We start from the raw sequence: 25,090 nt of genomic DNA, 5'->3' as shown, positions 1-25,090 counted from the left end.
GAACAGGTGCTTCACAAACGAGAATATCCAAATAGCTAATAATTATGAAAGGGGGCTAACTTCTTTAGTCATAATGGAAATACATTTTAAAATCACTCTTGGAGTACCATTAGACATCCATTAGAATGGTTAGCTTTGAGGTGATATGAAGCATTGTTGAGGATAGCAAGAAACTGGAACTCTTACACATTGCCAGTAGGAATATAAATTCTTACAAGTATTTTGGAAATTGTTTGGCTGTTTTTATGTATACTCTATGACTCAGCAAATCTACCCCATGTATGTACCCTACAGAAACTTGTATATCTGAGCACCAAGAAACATAGAATAAGTTCTTATAAGCATTTTTTGTTACAGCCCCAAACAGAAAATGACCTGAGTACCTATCAACAATAAATACATAAACAGAAATGGTGGCACATGCATACATATGGTTTACTTTAAAACAATAAAAATAAATATACTGGTGCTACACACAACCACATGGATGAATCTTACATAATTTTGAGTGGAAAATACTGGACCAGAAAATTCAAAAGCAGACAAAACCAATCCATGGTGGTAGAATTTAGTAGAGTGAACACATTAAAGGGGTACAGTGGTGTCTGGGAAAGAACTCAAAGTGGAACTTTGGGAGAGGTAGCAATGTTCTGTTTCTTGACTGGATGAAGGTTACATAGGTGTGTTTACTTTGTGAAAAGTCAATAAACTGTACACTTAAGATTTGTTCACTTTTAACACTTTGCTGTACATGTGAAACTAACACAATATTGTAAATCAGCTATACTTCAATTAAAAAATCTTTTTAAAATATTGTTCACTTTTAAGCATGTATATTATATTTCCTTTTCATTAAGTTTGCTTACAAAAACCCAGATACCTGTGCTTCCCTCGTGGCGCAGTGGTTAAGAATCCACCTGCCAATGCAGGAGACACGGGTTTGAGTCCTCGTCCAGGAAGATCCCACATGCCGCGGAGCCACTAAGCCCGTGCACCACAACTACTGAGCCTGTGCTCTAGAGCCCATGAGCGACAACTACTGAGCCCATGTGCCACAACTACTGAAACCTGCACGCCCTAGAGCCCGTGCTCTGCAACAAGAGAAGCCACCACAATGAGAAGCCTGCGCACCGAAACCAAGAGTAGCCCGCGCTCACCACAACTAGAGAAAGCCCGCGCGCAGCAACGAAGACACAACGCAGCCAAAAATAAATTTAAAAAAAAAACAAAACCCAAAGCCCAAGTATGCATCAGTAGGAGAATGGATAAAATGGTATTGTCAAACAGTGGACTGTTACTCAGCAATAAAAAAGAATGAACTACTGATACATGCCTGAATCTTGTAAACCTAATTTGTGTACTGTTAATTGTACCTCAAAATGTAAACAAAACTATAAACAGGCATGCTGATGTATTTACAGGGAGCTGTACTAATAGCTATAATTTACTTTGAAATGCATGTAAAAATTAAGATGATGAATTGAGGGATGAATAGATTAAGTATAATAAAAATGTTAATGTTAGACTTAGGTGATGGGAATGAGGTGTTCAGTGTAAAATTCTTTCAACTTTTCTGTATTTTTGAAAATTTTCATGTTAAATGTTGGGGGAAAAATCATATCTTTTGTGATGATATTTAGAGAAGGCAAATAAGTTGAGAAAATGAGCCTTAAAAAGCATATTTAGGGCTTCCCTGGTGACGCAGTGGTTGAGAGTCCGCCTGCCGTTGCAGGGGACACGGATTCGTGCCCTGGTCTGGGAAGATCCCACATTCCGCGGAACGGCTGGGCCCATGAGCCATGGCTGCTGAGCCTGCGCGTCCAGAGCCTGTGCTCCGCAATGGGAGAGGCCACAACAGTGAGAGGCCCGCGTACCACCAAAAAAAAAAAAAAAAAAAAGCATATTTAGCACTAGTGGCAATAATGTTTTTCTTAGAGTTGTTCAAATTGAAATGCCACCATTATCCTTCATTTTCTGTGTCCTTTTCATCTCCCCTTCACCTCTCTGCCCAGGTGCCATGGTATACTCTTCAGATTTCAGGAAAGGAAGTAATATTCTCTATGTGAGATAATTAAGATATATAGTGTTAATGAAATATTCTGAAAAGTAGTTTCTTCCTTTCTTTCTCCTTTTCTTCCTTTCTTCCTTTCTCTGTCTCTGTCTCTGTCTCTCTCTCTCTCTCTGTCTCTTTTTTATCACGCAGAGATTTGGAAATTGCCTTCCATTGCAATGGTTTGTTTAAAAAGAAACAACAGAACAGAAAATTTAAGTTTAAAGTTCAGATTTGCTTAAGTGGATCATTGATAATTCATCAATTGAAAGCTATTGCTGATTTAGATTCCCATCTAGAATATGGATCTCATACAGAGAATGTGAAATAGTCTATAGTCCAGTCATTGGCACCAAAGAAGTTTAATTTACCACTTTTATCTCTAGGTATGTCACATAGTTCTGGGGTTAAGACCAGCTACTCCAGAAGAGGAAGGACAAATTATTAGGTAAGTTTGTAGTTTCAATCTGTACATTTTTCATTATATAGTTGAAATTTCTGACACCTGAAATATATTGTTACTGAGTAACAGCATGTCCCATTTTAACGTTATCATTGCAATAGCACTTTGTTTCTCCAAAACAGTTACATAATGAAATTTTTTGTTAAACTAACTTCCTAACCAAGGGATTGGGTTAAGATATTTAAAGTGTACAATGTGGTGACTTGATATATTGTATACATTATGAAAGGATTCCACCCATTGAGTTAATTAACACACCATCATCATCAGCTCACATATTTATTTACCTTTTGGGGGTGGGGGTGAGAACATTTAAGTTCTGCTGTCTTAGCAGGTTTCATTTATATAATAGATTGTTATCAACTATATCACATTGGATTTGAAGACCTTATATATCTTATAATGGAAATTTGTACCTTTTTACCGACCTCTGTTTCTCCCAGCCCCTGGCAGCCACTTTCCTCTTCAGTTTCTGAATTTGACTTTTTTTTTTTTTATATCATGCAGTATTTGTCTTTCTCTGTCTGGCTTATTTCACCTAGCTTAATGCCCTCCAGCTTCATCCATGTTTTTGTAAATGACATGATTTCCTTCTCTTTTAAGGCTGAATAAAATTCCATTTTATATATATAAAAACACCACATTTTCTTTATCCATTCATCCGTTTTGGGACACTTAAGATTGTTTCCATACCTTGGCTAGTGTGAATAATACTGCAATGAACTTGGGAATAGAGCTGTCTCCTCAAGATAATGATTTCGTTTCCTTTGGATATATACCCGGGAGTGGGATTGCTGGATCATATGGTAGTTCCATTTTTAATTTCCTGAGAAACCTCCACACTGTTTTCCGTGATGGCTGTATCAGTTTACATTCCCACCAACAATGTACAAGGGTTTCTTTTCTCTACATCCTTGCCAGCATTTGTTATCTCTTATCTTTTTATAATAGCCATCCTAAAAGATGTGAGATGATATCTCATTGTGGTTTTGATTTGTATTTCCCTCATTTTTAGTGATGTTGAGCACCTTTTCATGTAGCCATTGGCCATTAGTATGTTTTCTTTAGAAAAATGTCTATTCAGGTCCGTTGCCCTTTTTTTTTTTCTTTGCCCATTTTTTTAATTGGATTGTTTTGGTTTTTTGCTAGTGAATTATATGAGTTCTTTGTATATTTTGGATATTAACCCCTTATCAAATATGTGGTTTGCAAATATTTGCTCCCATTTTATAGGCTGCCTTTTCATTTTGTTGATGGTTGCACTATTGACACTATCACATATGCACATACGTATATACCTCTGATGGAATTTGTAAATTTTTTACAAAAATGAGAGTATTCTGAAATATAGTTTTACTTTCTGCTTACATTTCCACTGCAGATAATATAAAATGACACTTGTATTTATCAATAAAGTCCTCTTATAATTTAAATGATTGTCTAATAGGTCCTATTCATCCCCTAATTTTATCTCTATTTTTCTTTAACATAAGTATATTGGAACAATTTAGTAATAAAGTCTATAAGCCTTTGATTAGGGATTTACTTAGGCAGAATTATTGAAGTCATATACCTGGGTTAATGAGCCTGTATATTTTTATAGTTATAATTCAATTTTTAATACCTTAAGTATCTTTCATTGCTTTAGGATTACTATTATACTACATGTTTATATAGAAAGTTTTAGAAATATGACTGAATCTCTACTAAACTTTGCTTTTAGAATAAAGTCTCAACATATAGTTTGTCACTTGACTTTTTCCTAAAGTAGTGTGTGTAACTAATTTTTTAGTAGTTTCTTTTGGCTTTGGACTAATGGATAAAAGAGATTTTACTGAAACAGTTGTTGGGAACACCAGAGAACAAGATTACATAGTCACATTTAAATAGGCAGTGCCAATTGAGATTTAGGTTAGTTGAAGTAGTAAATATATTTTGTTTTTAAAATGGATTTTTAAAAATAGTTCTTAAAGAAGGTTAGGCAAAATCCATTTTTTTAAAATGTTTTCATAAAAACTGTAGTCTTGTGTAGTCTTTTTAATTTTCATACTCAGAAGACTTCTTCTTATTTACAGTTTACAGATGTTGACAGTGTTGCTTGATTTTCTCTAATGTTTAACTCTCGTAAAATAAAAATTAAAAATACATTGAAGTGTACAAATGAGATAGTGTAAGGAAATACTAAAAGGCTTTTATGTAGCTGCAGTAGCTTTTTTTTCTGACAGCACTGCAATATAATTTCATATTATACTAGTATCTTCTTAAGTCATTATGACTTAGCATAGATACTAAGAATGCTGTGTAAACTGTATATATATTTCTTGGCTTAATTATTTTGCAAATGTTCATAGCAACCCTATTTAAAAATATAATGTTGAGATAATCTTATATTTTTATAAAACGTTGTCCTTTGCAAAATACTTCCACTTGGGTTATTTCATCTAGTCCTCAGAATAACTGCATGAAATTAATTTCATCATCCCATTTTGTAAAAGAGAAAACTGAGATTCACAAAAGTTGAGGAACTTACCTAAAATTACATGGAGGTGGCAGAATCAAGTCTAGGACTTTTTTCATTAAAAACACTACTGCTTTCTGTATTTTTCAATAAATCTGAATTTTAAATCCTAGGTTCCAAATTTTTTATTTCATTTGGATTTCTGAGTTTTGTTTTATTTTGCCTCCATTTTTCACGTCAAAAATTCATTTTACTGTGATGGTTTTTGATGGATGAGTCAGGGAATCACACCTCTAGTTGCTAGACGGGATGCTACCTGATTCATGAATCATTGAATAAACTGAACTAGATCTTCAAAAAAAAATTTTTTTTTAATAAAAAGTAAAGGATGAGGAACTTCCTTGGTGGTCCAGTGGGTAGGACTCCACACTCCCAATGCAAGAGGCCCGGATTCAATCCCTGATTGGGGAAATAGATCCTGCACGCATGCCACAACTAAAGAGTTCGCATGCCACAACTAAGAGCCGCATGCCACAGCTACGGAGTCTGCCTGCTACAACTAAAGATCCCACGTGCTGCAACTAAGACCCAGCACAGCTAAAATAAATAATAAATAAATAAATATTTTAAAATAAATAAAGGATGAGTCAGGTTGTTACATAGGCAATGAAGTGAAAGAAATATTTGTCTCAAAAAAAAAAAGAAAGAAAGAAATATTTGTCGCTAACTTAAAGAATCAGTACTTTTTTTAAAGATCAGTATCATGGACTTCCCTGGTGGTGCAGTGGTTAAGAATCCGCTTGCCAATGCAGGGGACACAGGTTCAATCCCTGGTCTGGGAAGATCCCACATGCTGCAGAGCAGCTAAGCCCGTGTGCCACAACTACTGAGCCTGTGCTCTAGAACCCATGTGCCACAACTACTGAGCCTACGTGCTTAGAGCCCCTGCTCTGCAACAAGAGAAGCCACCGTAATGAGAAGCCTCCGTACCGCACTGCAACAAAGAGCAGCCCCCGCTTGCTGCAACCAGAGAAAGCCCACACGCAGCAATGAAGACCCAAAACAGTAAAAAAAAAAATTAATTAATTAATTAATTTAAAAATCAGTATCATGATTTCTGCAATGGCTGAGTGAAGATCTCAGCAAATTCTCTCCCCGAAAAGCAACTGGGCAAAATTGTCAGCCAACCATTTCAGGACTCTGAAAACTGAACAGAGTTATTCAACAAATTGAGAAGCATTTATTCAAGAAAAACTACTAAACCTTGGTAAGAATAATGGGATTCTGTAGTATTTCTACCTGAGACTGTTCCCATGCCCTCCCATCCAACAGATCTGCATGATAGTTTTACCAGGGCAGGCCAGAGAGGGCTGACTTGATTTGCAGTAGAGCAGGGCTGAGTGCCTGGCCAAGAGAATTGTAAAAAAAAAAATGGGGGTGGGGGGTGGAATTAGAAGTTTGGGATTAACATATACACACTACTGTATATAAAATAGATAAACAACAAGGGCCTGCTGTATAGGGAACTATATTTGATATCTTGTAATAATCTATGATGGAAAAGAATCTGAAAGGTATATATATATATATATATATATATATATATATATATATATATCTCTGAATCACTTTGCTGTACATCTAAAACTAACACAACATTGTAAATTGACTATACTTCAATTAAAAAATGAAAGCAAAAAAAGAAAATAAGAATATAAACAATCTTATAAAAATATTGTAAAAAACAGTAGAGATTACATGGTGGCAAACAATCAGGGAACATCGCTAGCTTGGGGTTGAGGTACTGGTTAAGGGAAGCAGCAGACGGACAGCCCAGTCAAAATTTTAACAAAGACATCCAGAGAACAAGATAACCATAGTGAGTAAACTTCCCCATACTCTAAATGATTTGGAAGGCTGCTAGTATATACAAGACTACATGCAAGCTCAGAAGACACCAAAGCGAGCCTTAGATGTCTATTCATTCCTGGTTTAATGGGAATCCTTGCACATGCAGAAAGTAAAAGCCTTCCCTTGCACAGAGAAGGTTTGTAACCTTTCTGAACTTTGCATGTGTTTCTCAAATGGTGAACACAGATCCATCAGAGAAAAGGTGCAAGTGGCTCCAGATGTTTAAGCACAGCCTCTCACCAGTCATTGGCTGGCAAGTAAGTTATGCTCTTCCCAAGAAATCCAGGCTTAAAAATAAATATAAGAAATAATAATAAAACTGGGACTTCCCTGGTGGTCCAGTGGTTAAGTCTGCCTTCCAATGCAGGGGACGTGGGTTTGATCCCTGGTCGGGGAACTAAGATCCCACATGCCGTGGGGCAACTAAGCCCGCGTGCCACAACTACTGAGCACACGGGCCACAATTAGAGAGCCCAGGCACCACAACTAGAGAGTCCATGCGTTCTGGAGCCCATGCGCCACAGCTAGAGAGAAGCCCACATGCCTAAACGAAGATCCTGCATGCCACAACTAATACCCAATGCAGCCAAAAATAAAATAAATAAATATTTAAAAATAATAATAAAACTGAGCAGCCTTATACTTGCAGAAGAGACAGACTCTACAGAATTAGTTCTGGAAGTCACAAGGAAGAACACACGGGGGGGCGGTCAGAATCCAGAGTTGCTGAAATATATTATCAAATATGTCTGATTTTCGATAACAAAAAATTACAAGACATTCAACAAAATAGGAAAATATGACCCGTATACGGAGGGAAAACTAGTTGATAGAAACTGTCTGAGGTGGCCACTGATGTTAGACTTAGTACGCAGACTTCAAAGCAGTATTTGAATGTAAGTGTTTTCAAAGAACTAAAGTAAGCTTTGTTTAAAGAATTAAAGTATCATGACAATGACTGCTTAAATACAAAATATCAGTAAAGAGACAGAAATTTTAAAAGAGAAGCCAATAGAAATTCCGGAGTTGAAAAGTACAGTAAGTGAAACAAAAATTCACAGCAGATTTGAACCGACAGAGAAATAACCAGCAAAATATAATATAAACCAATAGATTTTTCGAATATGAAGAACAGAAACAAAAGAATAAATAAAAGTGAACAGCACTTCAGAGACATATGGAATGCCAGAAATAAGTATACCAACATAAACGTAATGGAAGTTCCAGAAGGAAAGGAGGGAGAGAGAAAAGAGCAGAGAAAAATATTTGACAAATTAGTGGCTGAACCTTCCAAAATGTGTTGAAAATCAGTAATTCAAGAATTCCAGTGAACTGCAAGTAAGTGAAACATAAAGAGATTCATATCTAGACACATGGTCAAACTGTTCAAAGCTATAGGCAAAGAGAAGATCTTCAAAGCAGGAAGAGAAGAATGACTTCTTTTGTAGACAGCAACCCCAAGTCAACAGCTGACGTTCTTAAAAGATGGAGGTCAGTAGCCAGTGGGATGGCATTTAAAATGCTGAAAGGGGGCTTCCCTGGTGGCGCAGTGGTTGAGAGTCCGCCTGCCAATGCAGGGGACACGGGTTCGCGCCCCGGTCCAGGAAGATCCCACATGCCGTGGAGCGGCTAGGCCCGTAAGCCATGGCCGCTGAGCCTGCGCACCCGGAGCCTGTGCTCTGCAACGGGAGAGGCCACAACAGTGAGAGGCCCACGTACCGCAAAAAAAAAAAAAAAAAAAATTGAAATAAATAGAAAACAAATAACTAAATAGTAGGCATAAATCCAAACCAATAATTACCTTAAATAATAATGAATTAAACGCTCTAATCAAAAGCTAAAGATAGACTGAATCTTTTTAAATCCAACTACAGACAGTCCCTGAGTTATGATTTTTTGACTTTATCATGGTTCAAAAGCAATAACATGTTTAGTAGAAACCATATTTTGAATTTTGATCTTTTTCTGAGCTACTGATATGTGGTACAATACTCTCTTGTAATGCTGGGCAACAGCAGTGAGCTGCAGCTTCCAGTCCGCCACTTAATCACAAGGGTAAGCAACCAGTACACTTACAACCATTCTATACTAATGCAACCATTGTGTTTTTCACTTCCAGTATAATATTCAATAAATTGCATGAGATATTCAATACTGAATTATAAAATGGGTTTTGTGTTAGATGATTTTGCTCAACTGTAAGCTAATATAAGTGTTCTGAGCACGTTTAAGGTAGCCGAAACTAATCAATCTATGATGTTCAGCAGATTATGTGTATTAAATACATTTTCAACTCAAGATATTTTCAACTTATGATGAGTTTATCGTGCCATAACCCCATCATAAATTGTGGATGATTTGTACTTGAGATTTAAAGACACAAATAGATTGAAAATAAAAGGATGAAAAAGATGCAACCATGCAGATAGTAATCATAAGAGAGCTGGAGTGGCTATACTGATATTACAATTAAAATGGCTTTTATGCAAAAAAATGTTACTACAGACAGACATTTTATAATGATAAAAGTTTCAATTCATCAGGAAGATATAACAATTGTAAATATATATGCACCCAGTAACAGAACAGTCTACCCAGCAAACAGCAGAATACATATTCAAGTGCACATGGAATACAGTCTAGGACAGACTGTATTCTAGGCCATGGGTTTTCATACTCTGGCCCTTTGGCTAACTTGGGAATGCTACCTGATTTTTATACAGCCTGCAAGCTAAAAATGTTACTTTACATTTTTAAATGTTTGAAAACCATCAAATGGGGATTAATAATTTGGGACACTTTACAATTAAATGAAACTCTAATCTCAGGGTACACAAACAAAGTTTTATTGGAACACAATTATGCACATTCACAGAAACCTTTGGGGAATGGAAATTTGTTAACCTGATAAAGATTTCTGGAAAAACCTACAACTGATATATCTAATGGTTGGAACACTGAAGACTTCCCATAAGATCAGGACAAAGGCAAGGATGCTTGCTCTCACCACATCTATCACCTTTGTATTAGAGGTTCTAGCCAGTGAAATCAGGTAAGATTAAATAAATAAATTTTTTAAAGTCATCCAGATTATAAAGGAAGAAGTAAAACCGTTTCTATTTGCAGACATAGATTCTAACTCTTAAAGAATTCACGGAAAATCTATTAGAATTAATAATTAGTTCAACAAGGTTGTAGGATACAAAACCAATATAAAAAATCAATTGAATTGCTATTTACTAACACTGAATAATTTGAAAGTAAAGTTAAAATTAAGACTCTAGTTCCTTTCTCAATAGAATCAAAATAAATAAAATCCTAGGAAACAAATTTAACAAAAGAAGTGTGAGACTTGTGCACTGAAAACTAACTACAAAGCCAGGCTGAGGGAAATTAAAATCTTTGTAAATGAAGAGACTTTCCGTGTTCATGTGTTTGAAAACTCAGTACTGTCAAGATAATTCTTCCAAACTGATTTATAGATTCAACACAATACCAATCAAAATCCTAGCTTTTTTGTAGAAACTGACAAGATATTCCTAATTTTCATATAGAAACACAAAGAAATCAGATTAGCCTAAACAACTTGGAGAACTTCCTGAACTTCCTGAATTCAAACTTACTATAAGGCTGCATTAATCAAGGTAGTGTGGTACTGGCACATGGACAGACACACAGGTCAATCAAGCTGAATTGACAGTTTAGAAATAAACCTTTATATATTTGGTCAATTAATTTCCTACAAATTTGCCAACAAAATGTAATGGAGAAAGGGTTGTCTTTTCAACAGATTGTGTGGGAATAGTTGGATATCCACCTTGAAAAGATTTAGATCCTTACCTATACCATGCAAAAACAATGTAGTCCAAATGGATCCCATAGACCTAAACATAAAAACTAAAACTATAACACTTCTGGAGAAAAACAATAGAAAGTCTTTGTGATTGGTATTGCCAAGGATTTCTTAGATATAACACCAAAAGCACAATCCATAAATGAATTTGTTTTGATAAATTGGACATAGTCAAAATTAAAAACTTTCAAGTTTCAAGAGACACCATTAACACAGAGACTGGGAGAAAATATTTGCATATCATTTATTCAGTAAAGGACTTGTTTCCAGGTTATATAAGTGAGTGTTACAACATTTTTAAATCCAAGTAAAATATGCAAAAGGCTTGAATAGGCATTTCACTAAATATATATGAATGAATGGCTAGTACACCCATGCATTTTCAGGGAAGGCAAATTAAAAGCACAATGATAGCAGTGACTCAGTGAAACTGGTATAGTTCCAAGAGCCTGTCTCTCCATAGAAACAGTGAAAAATAAAGGAAAAACTGTCAAAACAAACTTTGTTAGAACTCTCAAAAAGAGTTGAAGGTTTATAGCAACTAAGCAAATGCTGGATTTTAAAAAAAGGCCACTGAAAAAGCAATAGGAAAACTCTGGCAATTATATTTGCCCTTATCTGGTTCATTGTCAGTCTTGAAGATGGCAACCCATGTTCCTGGTTTAGGCACCTGTGCTTGGTTTCACATGGAACAGAGCACACCATGTTCACAAAGATTTGTGTGTGTTTGTTCTAACCTGTCTGGGTTTATTTGAAGAACTGACACAAGGAGTTCATCTCTGGTATGCCTAACTGAGAACTTAACCAGGCTGGAAAAGCAGTGGGCATTCCTCAAAAATATTGTAAAGCAAATGAACAAACCGTAACCACCTGGGGCAAAAGATTATAGTTGAGCTGTACAACAGAGTGCCAAAAGTCTAGGAGGAGAAGCTGGAGAGAGTTTCCTTGGAAAATTAGAGCATTTGAAAGCACACTTATGTATACTAGCAAATTTAGAAAGCCTTGCACATACTTGTGGCAAGATGCATGCTCAGAATAGACCTGAGAATACCCCTATGTTTTCACCTCTGGCTAATCTCTAGACTGAGGGCATGTATAAAATGAAGGCTAAGGCAGCTGTAAAGAGCCTGGATAAGCATTGAAGAGTTCCCCAGCACAGAGCTATTCTGTAAAGACAGGAGTGGTTTTTGTTTCCTCCTCATCTTCTTCCTCTCCTCACCCTGCCCTCCTCCATCCCCTCCTCCCTATTCTTCCTCTCCTCCTCCCTCTTTTTTTTCCCCCTACTATTCCTTTTCTCTCCCTCTCCCCTCGCTCCTGCCATTCAAGGAAATCTCTATCAAAACACTAGCTGAACACAAGTGAAGTGAAGAGAGACTTCAGAGACAACATATAACAGACTTTACAAAAAATAGTTTAGGAATGTCACTGAACAAACACTATAGCAAGCAACAAAAACCAGCGGGGGCAGGGGGAGGATCAGATTTCCAGAGTTGCCACATTATAACATTCAAAAGGTCTAGTTTTCAACAAAAATTATGAACCATGCAGCAAAACAAGAAAGTCCATTGCACATTCATAAAAGAAATTAACAGAAACTGTCTCTAAGGGAGCACAGACATTGGACTTTGTAGACAAAGATTTTAATCAACTATCTTAAATATGTTCAGAAAGCTGCTGGAAACCATGAACAAAGAGGTTAAAATAACGAGGAGAATGATGTATGGACAAACAGATAATATCAGTAAAGAGAAAGTATAAAAAGGAACCAAGCACAAATTCTGGAGCTGAAAAGTACAATAAGCAAAATGAAAAATTCAGTAGAGAGGTTCACCACCAGATTTGAGTAGATAGAAGAAAGAATCAGCAAATTTAAAGGTAGTTCAATTGAACTATCCCAGACTGAGGGGTAGAAAGGAAAAAGAATGAAGGAAGATGAACAGAGCCTAGGAGACCTGTGAAATAGCAGCAAGCATTCACGTGATGGGAATCCCAGAAGGAGAGGAGAGGAAGTGACAGAATACTTGAAGAAAAAACTTACCAAATTTGATAAAAGACAAGAACCTAAACATTCAAAAAGCTCATTGAACTGCAGGGTTAAACTCTAAGAGATCCACATGAAGACACATTATCATCAAGTTGTCAGAAGCCAGGGACAGAATTTTGAAAGCAGCAAGAGAGAAGCTACTTATCACATACAATGGATCCTCAATAAGATTTAAAGTGCTGAAAGAAAAAACAAGAATTCTATATCCTGCAAAAATATTTCTCCAAGAATGATTTCGATTTTGAAATTAATTCTTATACATGACCCCCAAAGCATAAGCAACCAAAGAAAAAAAATGGATAAATTTGGCTTCATCAAAATTAAAAAACTGTTCATCAAAGGGCATTGTCAAGAAAGTGAAAAGAAAGCCTACAGAATGAGACATAATATTTGTAAATCATAGATCTGACAAGGGTCAAGTAAGTAGAATATTTAAAGAACTCCTACAGCTCACCAACCAAAAGATAACTCAATTTTAAAATGGGCAAGGGACTTGAATACACATTTCTTCAGAGTTGATATACAAGTGGTTATCCAGCAGTTGAAAAGATGCTCAAAAACATTAGTCATTAAGGAAATTTTGCAGTTCAAAACCACATGAAATTCCACTTTGCACCTACTAGGGTATTTTTAATTTTTAAAATGGAAAATAAATTTTTTGATGATGTGGAGAATTTGGGATCCTCATTGCGTCACTGGTAGAATTGTAAAATGGTGTAGCTGCTTTAGAAGATAAGTTGGTACTTCTTCAATGTGGAATTACCACATAATCGAGCAATTCCACTTCTAGGTATATACCTAAAACAATTGAAAATAGACACTCAAATACTTGTAGCCAAATGTTTATATCAGCACTATTCACAATAGCCATAAGGTGGAAACAGCCCAAATATCAACCAGTAGATGAATGAATAAACAAAATGTATATCTATGCCATGAAATATTAGCCATAAAAAGGAATGATGTACTCATACATGCTACATCATGGATGAACCTCACAAATGAAGAAGCCAGACACAATAGGTCACATATTATATGATTCCATTTATATCCGTGGTCCCCAACCTTTTCGGCACCAGGGGCTGGTTTCGTGGAAGACAATTTTTGCACAGACTCGGGGGGTGGGGTGGGGGGAGAGTGCTTCAGGCAGTAATGTGAGTGATGGTTCAGACGGTAATGCGAGCGATGGGGAGCGGCAGATGAAGCATTGCTCGCTTACCCGCCACTCACCTCCTGCTGTGTGGCCGGTTCCTAACAGGCCATGGACCAATACTGGTCCACGGCCTGGGGGTTGGGGCCCCCTGATTTATATGAAATATATGAAATATCCAGAATAGGTAATCTATTGGTACAGAAAGCAGATTGGTGATTGTCAAGGGCTGGGGGAAGAGGGTAATAGAAAATAACTGCTTAGTTGGGATGTATGAAAATGTTTTGGAGAAGTTCACATAGCATAAAATTAACAATTGTAGCACTGTTGGTGGGAATGTAAATTGATACAGCCACTATGGAGAACCGTATGGAGGTTCCTTAAAAAACTAAAAATAGAACTACCATATGACCTAGCAATCCCACTACTGGGCATATACCTTAAGAAAACCATAATTCAAAAAGAGTCATGGGGCTTCCCTGGTGGCGCAGTGGTTGAGAGTCCGCCTGCCGATGCAAGGGACACGGGTTCGTGCCCCAGTCCGGGAAGATCCCACATGCCGCGGAGCGGCTGGGCCCGTGAGCCATGGCTGCTGAGCCTGCCCGTCCAGAGCCTGTGCTCTGCAACAGGAGAGGCCACAACAGTGAGAGGCCCGCGTACCGCAAAAAAAAAAAAAAAAAGTCATGTACCACAATGTTCATTGCAGCACTATTTACAATAGCCAGGACATGGAAGCAACCTAAGTGTCCATTGACAGATGAATGGATAAAGAAGATGTGGCACACGTATACAATGGAATATTACTCAGCCATAAAAAGAAATTAAATTGAGTTATTTGTAATGAGGTGGATGGACCTAGAGACTGTCATACAGAGTGAAGTGAGTCAGAAAGAGAAAAACAAATACCGTATGCTAACACATATATATGGATCTAAACCAAAAAAAATGGTTCTGAGGAACCTAGGGGCAGGACAGGAATAAAGACGCAAATGTAGAGAATGGACTTGAGGACATGGGGAGAGGGAAGGGTAAGCTGTGATGAAGTGAGAGAGTGGCATGGACATATGTACACTACCAAATGTAAAATAGATAGCTAGTGGGAAGCAGCCAAATGTCACAGGGAGATCAGCTCGGTGCTTTGTGTCCACCTAGAGGGGTGGGATAGGGAGGGTAGGAGGGAGACGCAAGAGGGAGGAGAAATGGGCATAAATGTATATGTATAGCTGATTCACTTTGTTACACAGTAGAAACTAACACACAATTGTAAAGCAATTATACTCCAATAAAGATGTTTAAAAAAAACACGATTGTTAAGTATACAATTCAGTGGCATTTAGTACATTTAAAATGTGCAACAAACAACCATCTTATGTTATATGAATTTCTCCTCAATAAGAATAGTGTCTTAAAAATCACAGTGTGGGGACTTCCCTGGTGGTCCAGTGGTAAAGAATCAGCCTTACAATGCAGAGGACGTGAGTTTGATCCCTGGTCAGGGAACGAAGATCCCACATGCCATGGGGCAACTAAGCCCACATGCCACAACTACAGAGCCCACTCACCACAACTACAGAGCCCATGCACCTTAGAGCCTGCATGCCACAACTAGAGAAGAGAAAACCCACAGGCCACAACTAGAGAGAAGCCCGAGCACTGCAACAAAGATCCCACGTGCTATAACTAAGACCTGATGCAGCCAAAAATAAATAAAGGAAACCATAAACAAGACGAAAAGACAACCCTCAGAATGGGAGAAAATATTTGCAAATGAAGCAATAAACAAAGGATTAATCTCCAAAATATACAAACAGCTCATGGAGCTCAATATCCAAAAAACAAACAACCCTATTAAAAAATGGGCAGAAGACCTAAATAGACATTTTACCAAAGAAGACATACAGATGAAGAGGCACACGAAAAGATTCTCAACATCACTAATTATTAGAGAAATGCAAATCAAAACTACAGTGAGGTATCACTTCACACTGGTCAGAATGGCCATCATCAAAACAATAAATGCTGGAGAGGGTGTGGAAAAAAGGGAACCCTTTTGCACTGTTGGTGGGAATGTAAATTGATTCAGCCACTATGGAGAACAGTATGGAGGTCCCTTAAAAAACTAAAAATAGAGCTACCATATGACCCAGCAATCCCACTACTGGGCATATATCCTGAGAAAGCCATAATTCAAAAGGACACATGTACCACAATGTTCATTGTAGCACTGTTTACAACAGCCAGGACATGGAAACAACCAATGACAGATGAATGGATAAAGAAGATGTGGTACATATATGCAATGGAATATTACTCAGCCAGAAAAAGGGATGAAATTGGGTCATTTGTAGAGATGTGGCTGGACCTATAGGCTGTCATACAGAGTGAAGTAAGCTAGAAAGAGAAAAACAAATGTCATATATTCATGTATATATGTGGAATCTAGAAAAATGGTAGATGAACCTATTTGCAGGGCAGGAATAGAGACATAGACATAGAGAATGGACATGTGGACACAGCAGGGGAAGGGGGGAGGGTGGAACCAACTGGGAGATGAAGTTTGACATAAATACACTACCATGTGTAAAATAGATAGCTAGTGGGAACCTGCTGTATAGCACAGGGAGCTCAGCTCTGTACTCTGTGATGACCTAGATGGGTGGGATGGGAGCATGGGAGGGAGGTCCAAGAGGGAGGGGATATAGATATGCATATAGCTGATTCACTTCATTGTACAGCAGAAACTAACACATTGTAAAGCAATTATACTACAATAAAAATAAATAAATAATAAATTAATCTTAAAAATAAAATCACAGTGTGACACCACTTCACACCCATTAGGACATTTGTGATAGAAAAGACAGACAATAACAAGTGTTGGTGAGAATGTGGAGCAACTAGAACCCTCATACAGTAACTGATGGGGATGTTAAATGGTGCAGCCACTTTGGAAAACAGCTGGCCAGTTTCAAATTATCAGGTGTTAGATAGATAAACAAAATATGGTGTATATATGTATATATATAAGAATATACCTATGGAATATTATTCAGTAATAAAAAAGCACAAACTAGTGATATGTACTCCAACATAGATGAACCTCAGAAACATGCTAAGTAAAAGAGGCCAGATGTAAAAGACAATGTGATAACATTCCATTTATTTAAGTTCCTTGCCCATTTAAAAATTGCAAAATGTTCATAAAAAGGAAATTTATAAGAGATAGAAAATAGACTAGTGGTATCTTGTGGCTGAGGGCAGTAATTTGACTAAAAAATGACTAAAAATAGGCATAAAGTATCTTTTGGGGGTATCTGAAATGTTCTAAAATTGGATTGTGGTGATGTTTGCACATGACTGTAAGTTTACCAAAATCATTGAGTTCTTTACTTAATTCAGGTAACTAGTATGTTACTAAATTATTCCTCATTTAAGCTGTATTTGAAACATCAGTTGGAGGCTTAATAGTGGTGTTATGACTCCAGAAATTGGCTTATCAGTGTTTCACTAATTTAAAATGTGGCCATCTCCCTAGTATATCTGTTTCATGTTTTTCCTTTGAAAAATTTCTAATGATAATTTGTAGGTGCATGGTCATATGTTTTATACACCATTTGTTGTACTGAATTTCTTTTGTATGTACAGAGGATGGTTAGAACGAGAGAGCAGGTATGGTCTGCAACCCGGACACAATTGGTTTATCATCTCCATGCAGTGGTGGCAGCAGTGGAAAGAATATGTCAAATATGTGAGTAAGATTCCTGTTTATCTACATTTTTCATAGGATTATTAACTCCATCAGACTTTGTGTGACTAGTGGCCAGTAATAAAATGCTCCAACCTCAATAAAGATTTGAAGGGGAAAGAAATGAATACCTATATGATGGTACCAACTTGCTTTTCTAAAAAGCAAGTTCCAGAGCAAGTAATAGATTCATTAAGGAATTAGTTACTCTACTCAGCATTTGGAGCACATTATGAAAACAAAAGTAGGAGACTATAATCCTCACTTGGGCAGTGGTTGCATAGCAAAATCACATAGAAAGCTTAAAAAAAAAAAAAAGAAATGCCTATGCTCCACTCCAGACCAAATAAATCAGAAAGCATAATTGAAGAAAAAGTTTGAATTAATTTAAATAAGTCATTTTTGTTTACTGAAAATTTTCTTTTGAAATCTGACTTAAATGGAATATATTTTGTTGGTAGGGACTCAATATCAGAAAAGCTGTGAGAAGATCAATATTATCTTTAATAAATTGCTATGAAGTCTACAAACTGAAGTCCAAACATATTAATAATATAAACTAACTACTCAGGCCTACTTCACAGGCCATAGGTCAGTGTGATTCTGTTGTTCCATTGTCCATATACAATTTTGACTTCTTTGGTGGATAGTTGAATTTAAAATATTGATGGCCCCAAATCCATACTTAATGTAGACTCCCAGTTTTTATCATTTGTGTACTATGGTCACCATTTTTTTACCATATAGTTCCCATACTATTATTTTCTTAGTATGTTTATATAAATAACTTTATCATTTTTACATAAATATATTTTATTTTAAAAGGAAACTTTATATCACTATCTTAAATAGAAAATCAGTGTCACATTCCAGAAATAGAGGATCAAAATAAAATCAATGAAAATAAAATATATTATTAAAGTCTAGCCAAGTAGTGTTGTCTTTTGAAGACTGATACTGAGACCTGTTCTCTGTCAAAAATAGAAATTGTCAAGTATTAGATTAGCAGATCAAGCATTAGATTAGCACATTAGTACCAAACTGAGACCCTGTCCTTGAAGTAATCAGAGGATTGAAAGAGAATTGAATAGGGAATAATTTTTTCATTGTGAACTAGGGTTATTTAATACCCAAAATAATCTGGTACCTTTCCCATATTTTAAGAAAGTTAATAATTAATAGAAGATGCTAACACTTGGATCTGTAATAAAGAATGTGAATCTGTGTGCTTCTGAACTATTTGAAGTTTTAACAATAAGGCTATTAAAAATTTTTTAGTCCAATAAAGTTAATTGGTATGTAGAAAGAAATCTAGGTTTCATTCTCATTCTTATTGCCACTCTTGATTAAAGGCACTGGAATTTCTTCAGAGCTGGCTTCTGAAGGATTTACAAATTGATAATATTCCCCTGCCTTACAGATCAAAGAGGGAAAAAAATCTAATAAAATATTGACACAATGTCTCCTTGTTTTGGCTAAAATTAGGGATGCTGTAATTTCATTAAAAGAATCTAAAGCATCCATTATGCTGTTGCTATGCTGTGACTTGGAGTTTGTCTTTTAAATTTGATGTTTTTCTTGGATTTCAACTAGTTACTTTATAAGCTGTGCCTTCAAGACCCACAGCCATTGATCAGTTTCATCTACTAAAATTTATGTCATTATTTATTGAATGCCACTTAAGATCCTTTACCCATGCTACTGTCTATCATTCTCAGATGCCTGTGGGATCTTGTTCTACTGGTTAGCCCCGTTAGTCTTTCTCTTTACCTCTCACTTAAAAATATCCTGATCTTTTTTTTAAAAATTTTGTATTTATTTATTTATGGCTGTGTTGGGTCTTCGTTTCTGTGCGAGGGCTTTCTCTAGTTGCGGCAAATGGGGGCCACTCTTCATCACGGTGCACGGGCCTCTCACTATCGCGGCCTCTCTTGTTGCGGAGCGCAGGCTCAGTAATTGTGGCTCCCGGGCCTAGTTGCTCCGTGGCATGTGGGATCCTCCCAGACCAGGGCTCGAACCCGTGTCCCCCGCATTGGCAGGCAGATTCTCAACCACTGCGCCACCAGGGAAGCCCTATCCTGATCTTTTTAAAACACTCACAGATATACATTCTCATAGCACCTTCCCTCCACCTTCTCCTCAATTCTTAGCTCTCTCTCTTCTTTTTTTGTTTTTTTTCCACAAGTAAACTTAGTAGAGAATAGTTCTATGCTAGCGGCCTCTGCTTCTGGTACTCTGCATCTCCTCATTTTTCTCTGGTCATTCAGACTCAGTGTCCTTCCCAGATTCTTCTGCTACCTATCCTGTAAATGCTGTACTCTCCTTATTCTACATACACCATTTTCTTGTCCTTCCAGAAGTCTGTTGAGCTTCACTTTTTTTTTTTTTCCTGGAATCTCTTTTTTTTTTTTTTTTAACATCTTTATTGGGGTATAATTGCTTTACAATGGTGTGTTAGTTTCTGCTTTATAACAAAGTGAATCAGTTATACATATACGTATGTTCCCATATCTCTTCCCTCTTGCCTCCCTCCCTCCCAGAGCTTCACATTTTTATATCTAGTCTCTTTCTCTGTCCTGAGCACTAGACTCAATGTCCACATATCTCAAACCAGAATATCCCAAAATAAGGTTATTCCCAAAACGATTCCAGTCACCAATACACCTTATCTTATGAAGGTGTCAACTCCCATCCAGTCATCTAAGCCAGCACCTCATGTCCGACCTTGGAATTATCTGTGCCCCTCTTTCATACACAATTAGTTGTCAAGTTTTTTTTAATCTCCTAAATCCATGTTCTTCTCTCTATCTCCTTACTTATGGATCTAGCTTTTTATGGTTTAGTGCCTCATCATCTCTTGCCTGAATTATTATAGAAGTCTTCTAATTTGTGTCTCAATTTTCAGTTTCTGCCTCAAATCCTTTCTACACACTAGAGTTATTTTTAAAGCAAAAATTGGGTTATGCTATTCCCCTATTTAAAAGCCTCTCACAGAAAAATCCTATCAATATAATGTTAAGGGAAAGAAAAATTAGCAATATGCTGTATTTAAAATGTGATATCTAACAACAACCAGAATGATAGTTCACATTTACTAAATGCCAGGCATAAAACTCTGAGGTAGATATTAATACTAATATTATCCTAGTTTTTACCCATGAAGGAGCTGAGGCTTATAAGTTTACTTATTGTAAAAGGTCACAGAGCTGGGAAGTCAGTGCCCTGCCCTTAATTGTAACTGTATTCTCCACATTTATTTTTTACATATATGTATATGTTTTCAGTCACAAAAAATAAATGATGGCATCTGAGTACTTGTGATATTTATTTTCTTCATATTTTTCCATATTTTCTATAATAACAATGTAATCTTTAATAGTAAAATGAATAAATATTATTTAATTTTTTAGTATCAATAAAAGCCTTCCATGATTTCCAACTTTCAACAGAATAAAGTCTAAATTATTTTATGTGGCACAGAGTCCCTTGCAGTCTGTTCCCATTCTGCCTTACCAATTTTATTTATATACACTATTCCCCTTTGAAGAAATTAAAATTTAGTTATCCATCAAAATGTTTTTAAGTGGCTGTAGCCAACCACAGGAAGATTAGAAACAATAGACCATTTGCGGATTCATTTTTGAAGGCTGCATAATTGGCAGATTATTAAATTTTACCTCTTAATTTCTGACTTCATAATTTTTAGGATGCCAGCCCTGTTGCAATTGAGCCGTCATCTGTTCTGAATGGAGGAAAATATTTATTTGGAACAGCAGTACATCCTATAGAGCAGAGTGAAGATAGAATCGGAGGAGGCAGCCCCAGTTATGTGAACACCACAGAAGAGAAATTTTCAGACAACATTTCTACTGCATCTGAAGCCTCGGAAACTGCTGGCAGTGGTAAGCATAGTTTGTTTTCCAAGAGGTTTAGGCAGGGTCATTTCTTAAAGGGGTACACTCAGAGAGTGTGCTTGGTAGGATATGGGGCATCAGGTTTCCATTCACAGAAATAAGTTTCAAATGAAATGGTCAATTAATAGATTCTTGAATGTATTAGTATCTTTACAAAGAGGAGCTCTTCTATATTCTACCTCATTAATCTCTCAATTTGAAAATATTTTCACAGTTTTCATTGATTAAGTCAATCTTTCCATATTGTTATTAAATCATTTTGTCAATAAATTTAAATTTGAGAAGACATAATAAAATCTAAATTTTTATCTCCAGAACTCTCTCTAACCATAAGCATACATTCATTGGATTAAATGCACCCTCATATCAGATTCTACAGACATTTCAGGATGGAATTTGGGAGTTATTTTGTTAAAATATTTAGAAAGACTTCATAATGTTCCCCATAATCCCCTTCCATTGTTGATACCTACATAAAACTTAGTGGTTCTACACTTATGGGGAAGATGCTTTGGTGTATTTTGGCCCAAATGAATTTAGTTGATCCCTATTATTCTGCTGATACAGTGGCAGAACTCTCAACCTTATTCTGTTGTTGTTTCATCTTTGAGTTTTTTTTCTCCTTTTCTGTGGAGGGAGAAGGCAAATTGGACAGAGTTAGCATTTTCTCTACAAAACTCTTTGTAGAATCTACTGCTTCTTTTTCACCATCTGACGTTACAGAGATCACTTAGCAGTCCTAGAAGTGCTCTCTCTGATCAGCTTCCACACTAAGATTGTTTCTTGACCCTCCCTAAGATCCTTTTTGATATATGCTCACTCTGTATAATCTGTGCTATACACATGCTGAGCCATACCACAGATACAAGTTTCAAAGTAAATGATGGCTAGAAGGTTTACCTGAGATTAATATGTGGTTGAGAGTTGAAATACCTTAAGATACCACTGGGGTTCACAACTCTAAGTTATCATCAGTCATTTTCCTGTGTGTATTTTTCTATCGTGACATTCATGCCTTCCTTTCAAATAGATTTATTAGGGAACAATTTCTTCCGTCCCAGCACTCTCTGTTGGGGTTCTTGTTTTAGCTCCTTCCCTTTGGTTTAGAGACTTGTTATCACCATTATCTACCAAGAACCTTTGCAGGTGGAAGAGAAGAATTAAGGGAAGATATGTGAGAGCCCAGCTACTTGACTGTATTTCTTCCTTTCCTATCAGAGGAAAGGAAGAGGACATATAATTCTCGTGAATTATTAGATATTCTAGGAGTCTAGCCAAACGTTCATTTGGTAACAATTTTCAAAGCTTTTATTCTACCTAGTGTTATACTAGGTATTGTCCAGAAAGGAATACCTCTCTAATTCCTATCTTCTACAGAATTCATCAGAATCTAACCCTGTACTGACCTGACCACAGAATAATAGCATTAACCTAATACATGGACATTGAGTTTGTATATTCAAGCCTATTTATGTATAATAAAATAAAGAGATTCCATCTTCTTTTTCCTTACAGGCTTTCTGTATTCTGCCACACCAGGGGCAGATATGTGCTTTGCTCGACAACATAACACTTCTGACAATAACAACCAGTGTTTACTAGGAACCAGTGGGAATATTTTGTTGCACCTCAATCCTCAGAAACCAGGGGCTATTGATAACCAGCCACTAGTAACTCAAGAACCAGTAAAGGTAAGTAATTTGACATCTCTTTCAAGTTGCTAATAAATTTCATTCTACGGATTTTAGCACATAGAAAATGTCTGTGATTCATTTTATTAACCTGTTGTAGATGGAAATGTTTCTGTGAGAATATTTCATGACTTAGTACTTGTGTAGAAGCAGTTTAGTGATCCTTAGAAATGTTTTTCTTACTTAGGACAGCTACTGTAAAAATGTAGTTTCACGTGTATGTGAATTTTTTTTTTCAAAATAATATTTTTTACTGTTGGAAAGAAGTCTGTGAAAACTTTTATTATTCCCAAATGTTCCAGTGACTTTTTTCAAATGATTTGCCTTGAGTTTCATTTCTTAGTTTATTTTGAAAGTTCAAAATAAAAATCTTTTAGAAAATTCATTTTTTTCTAGTGACATGAAACTGAGTAGTGATGCATTTATTCTCCTGTGTCTAGGTTTTGTTAAAACACAAGAGACTGCAATTTTAAAAATCAAAATTTGGGGGAATTCCCTGACAGTCCAGTGGTTAGGACTGCACACTTTCACTGCCGTGGGCCCGGGTTCCATCCCTGGTCTGGGAACTAAGATCCTGAAAGCTGCAAGGTGCAGCCAAAAAAAAAAAAAATCAACATTTACATTCCATTCTTTCTAAGGCTACATCATTAACACTAGAAGGAGGACGATTAAAACGAACCCCACAGCTGATTCATGGAAGAGATTATGAAATGGTTCCAGAACCTGTATGGAGAGCACTTTATCATTGGTATGGAGCAAACCTGGCCTTACCTAGACCTGTAAGTATAGCCAATATTGCCTTATATAAGGAGCAATTATAGATGGGGTCTTCTATTAATTTTTTATGTGAACCTCACTATCCACAAATTAGTTCTTACCCATGGTAGCAGAGTATTCAGTACCTGTTCAAATTAGCTGAATGAATTTTAGGTTCTTTCATATTCATTCATTCATTTACTCATACATTTATTGAGCACTACATTAGGTACCAACCATACAATGATGTTCCTTTGGGAGTGGGTGACTTATATGGAGTGGAGGAAATAGTCACTAGACTAAATAGAGTCAAGGAATTATGAGGCTAGTCTATTAAATAAGTCATCCACATAAACATAGCCATTAAGATAATGCAGAACTCAGACTGGAGCAGAAGTCTGAGAGCCAGTGCCAAAAAGTTCAGTGAATGTAGAGGAAGTGGTACAGAGGTTACTTCTAAAACTGTTACTCCCATTAACCACACAGGCATCCACTTAGGGATTGGATTCATCTTGTAGCTGTTGGTGGATTTTTGTGGTTTGTCTTTTTGAAGGAGGAACATATAAAAGATCACAACATATAATAAAAAGAATTCAAAGCTAGTGAATTCTGATTGTTGCCATTACTAGAATGAGTCATTTAGAGCATAAGTAAAATGCTCTACAGTAATTTAAAGGGCTTGGAGTGTGTAATATCAAAATATTAGTGAGTTAACTGTTCAACATTATTTGTTCTGCTTATACAGTAAACAGCAGTACTCATTGCCCTGAATACTCTTCACATTACTGACGCAGTAAAATACTTTATAAGAAGACTCTTTTACTGTATCAAGAAACACTCTCCCTGTATAATGTCCAAGAACGCTTTTATACCAGAAAGGATTTCCATGAATAAGATATAGTAACTTAGGTCATGTCCAAAAAGAGTAAAAGTCTGCTATATGTCCGTACTCTTAATTTTGATAATGATTTTGAGTTATTAATAATTATGTTTATTAAAAATTATGTTTAAATCACAATCAGGAATTTAGGGTTTGTGTTTGTTGGCTCCAAAAG

At 36.4% G+C, this 25,090-nt stretch overlaps 1 protein-coding gene across 2 annotated transcripts in view; it reads left to right on the top strand.

Moving 5' to 3' along the window:
- Window positions 1-25,090, top strand: part of USP32 (ubiquitin specific peptidase 32) — a 197,100-nt gene that overhangs the window by 131,854 nt on the left and 40,156 nt on the right. For both annotated transcript variants that reach the window (XM_059997619.1, XM_059997618.1), the window contains exons 11-15: window positions 2,437-2,498; window positions 17,575-17,677; window positions 21,381-21,576; window positions 23,104-23,279; window positions 23,918-24,058. In XM_059997619.1, the coding sequence (XP_059853602.1) occupies window positions 2,437-2,498; window positions 17,575-17,677; window positions 21,381-21,576; window positions 23,104-23,279; window positions 23,918-24,058 (678 nt within the window). The remainder of the gene's footprint in view (window positions 1-2,436; window positions 2,499-17,574; window positions 17,678-21,380; window positions 21,577-23,103; window positions 23,280-23,917; window positions 24,059-25,090) is intronic.

The sequence above is a fragment of the Delphinus delphis genome, chromosome 19 (assembly GCF_949987515.2).
Source record: "Delphinus delphis chromosome 19, mDelDel1.2, whole genome shotgun sequence".
NCBI classification, from domain to species: domain Eukaryota; kingdom Metazoa; phylum Chordata; class Mammalia; order Artiodactyla; family Delphinidae; genus Delphinus; species Delphinus delphis.
The sequence above is the reverse complement of the archived record's forward strand: the minus strand, read 5'-3'. Positions and strand labels throughout refer to the sequence as shown.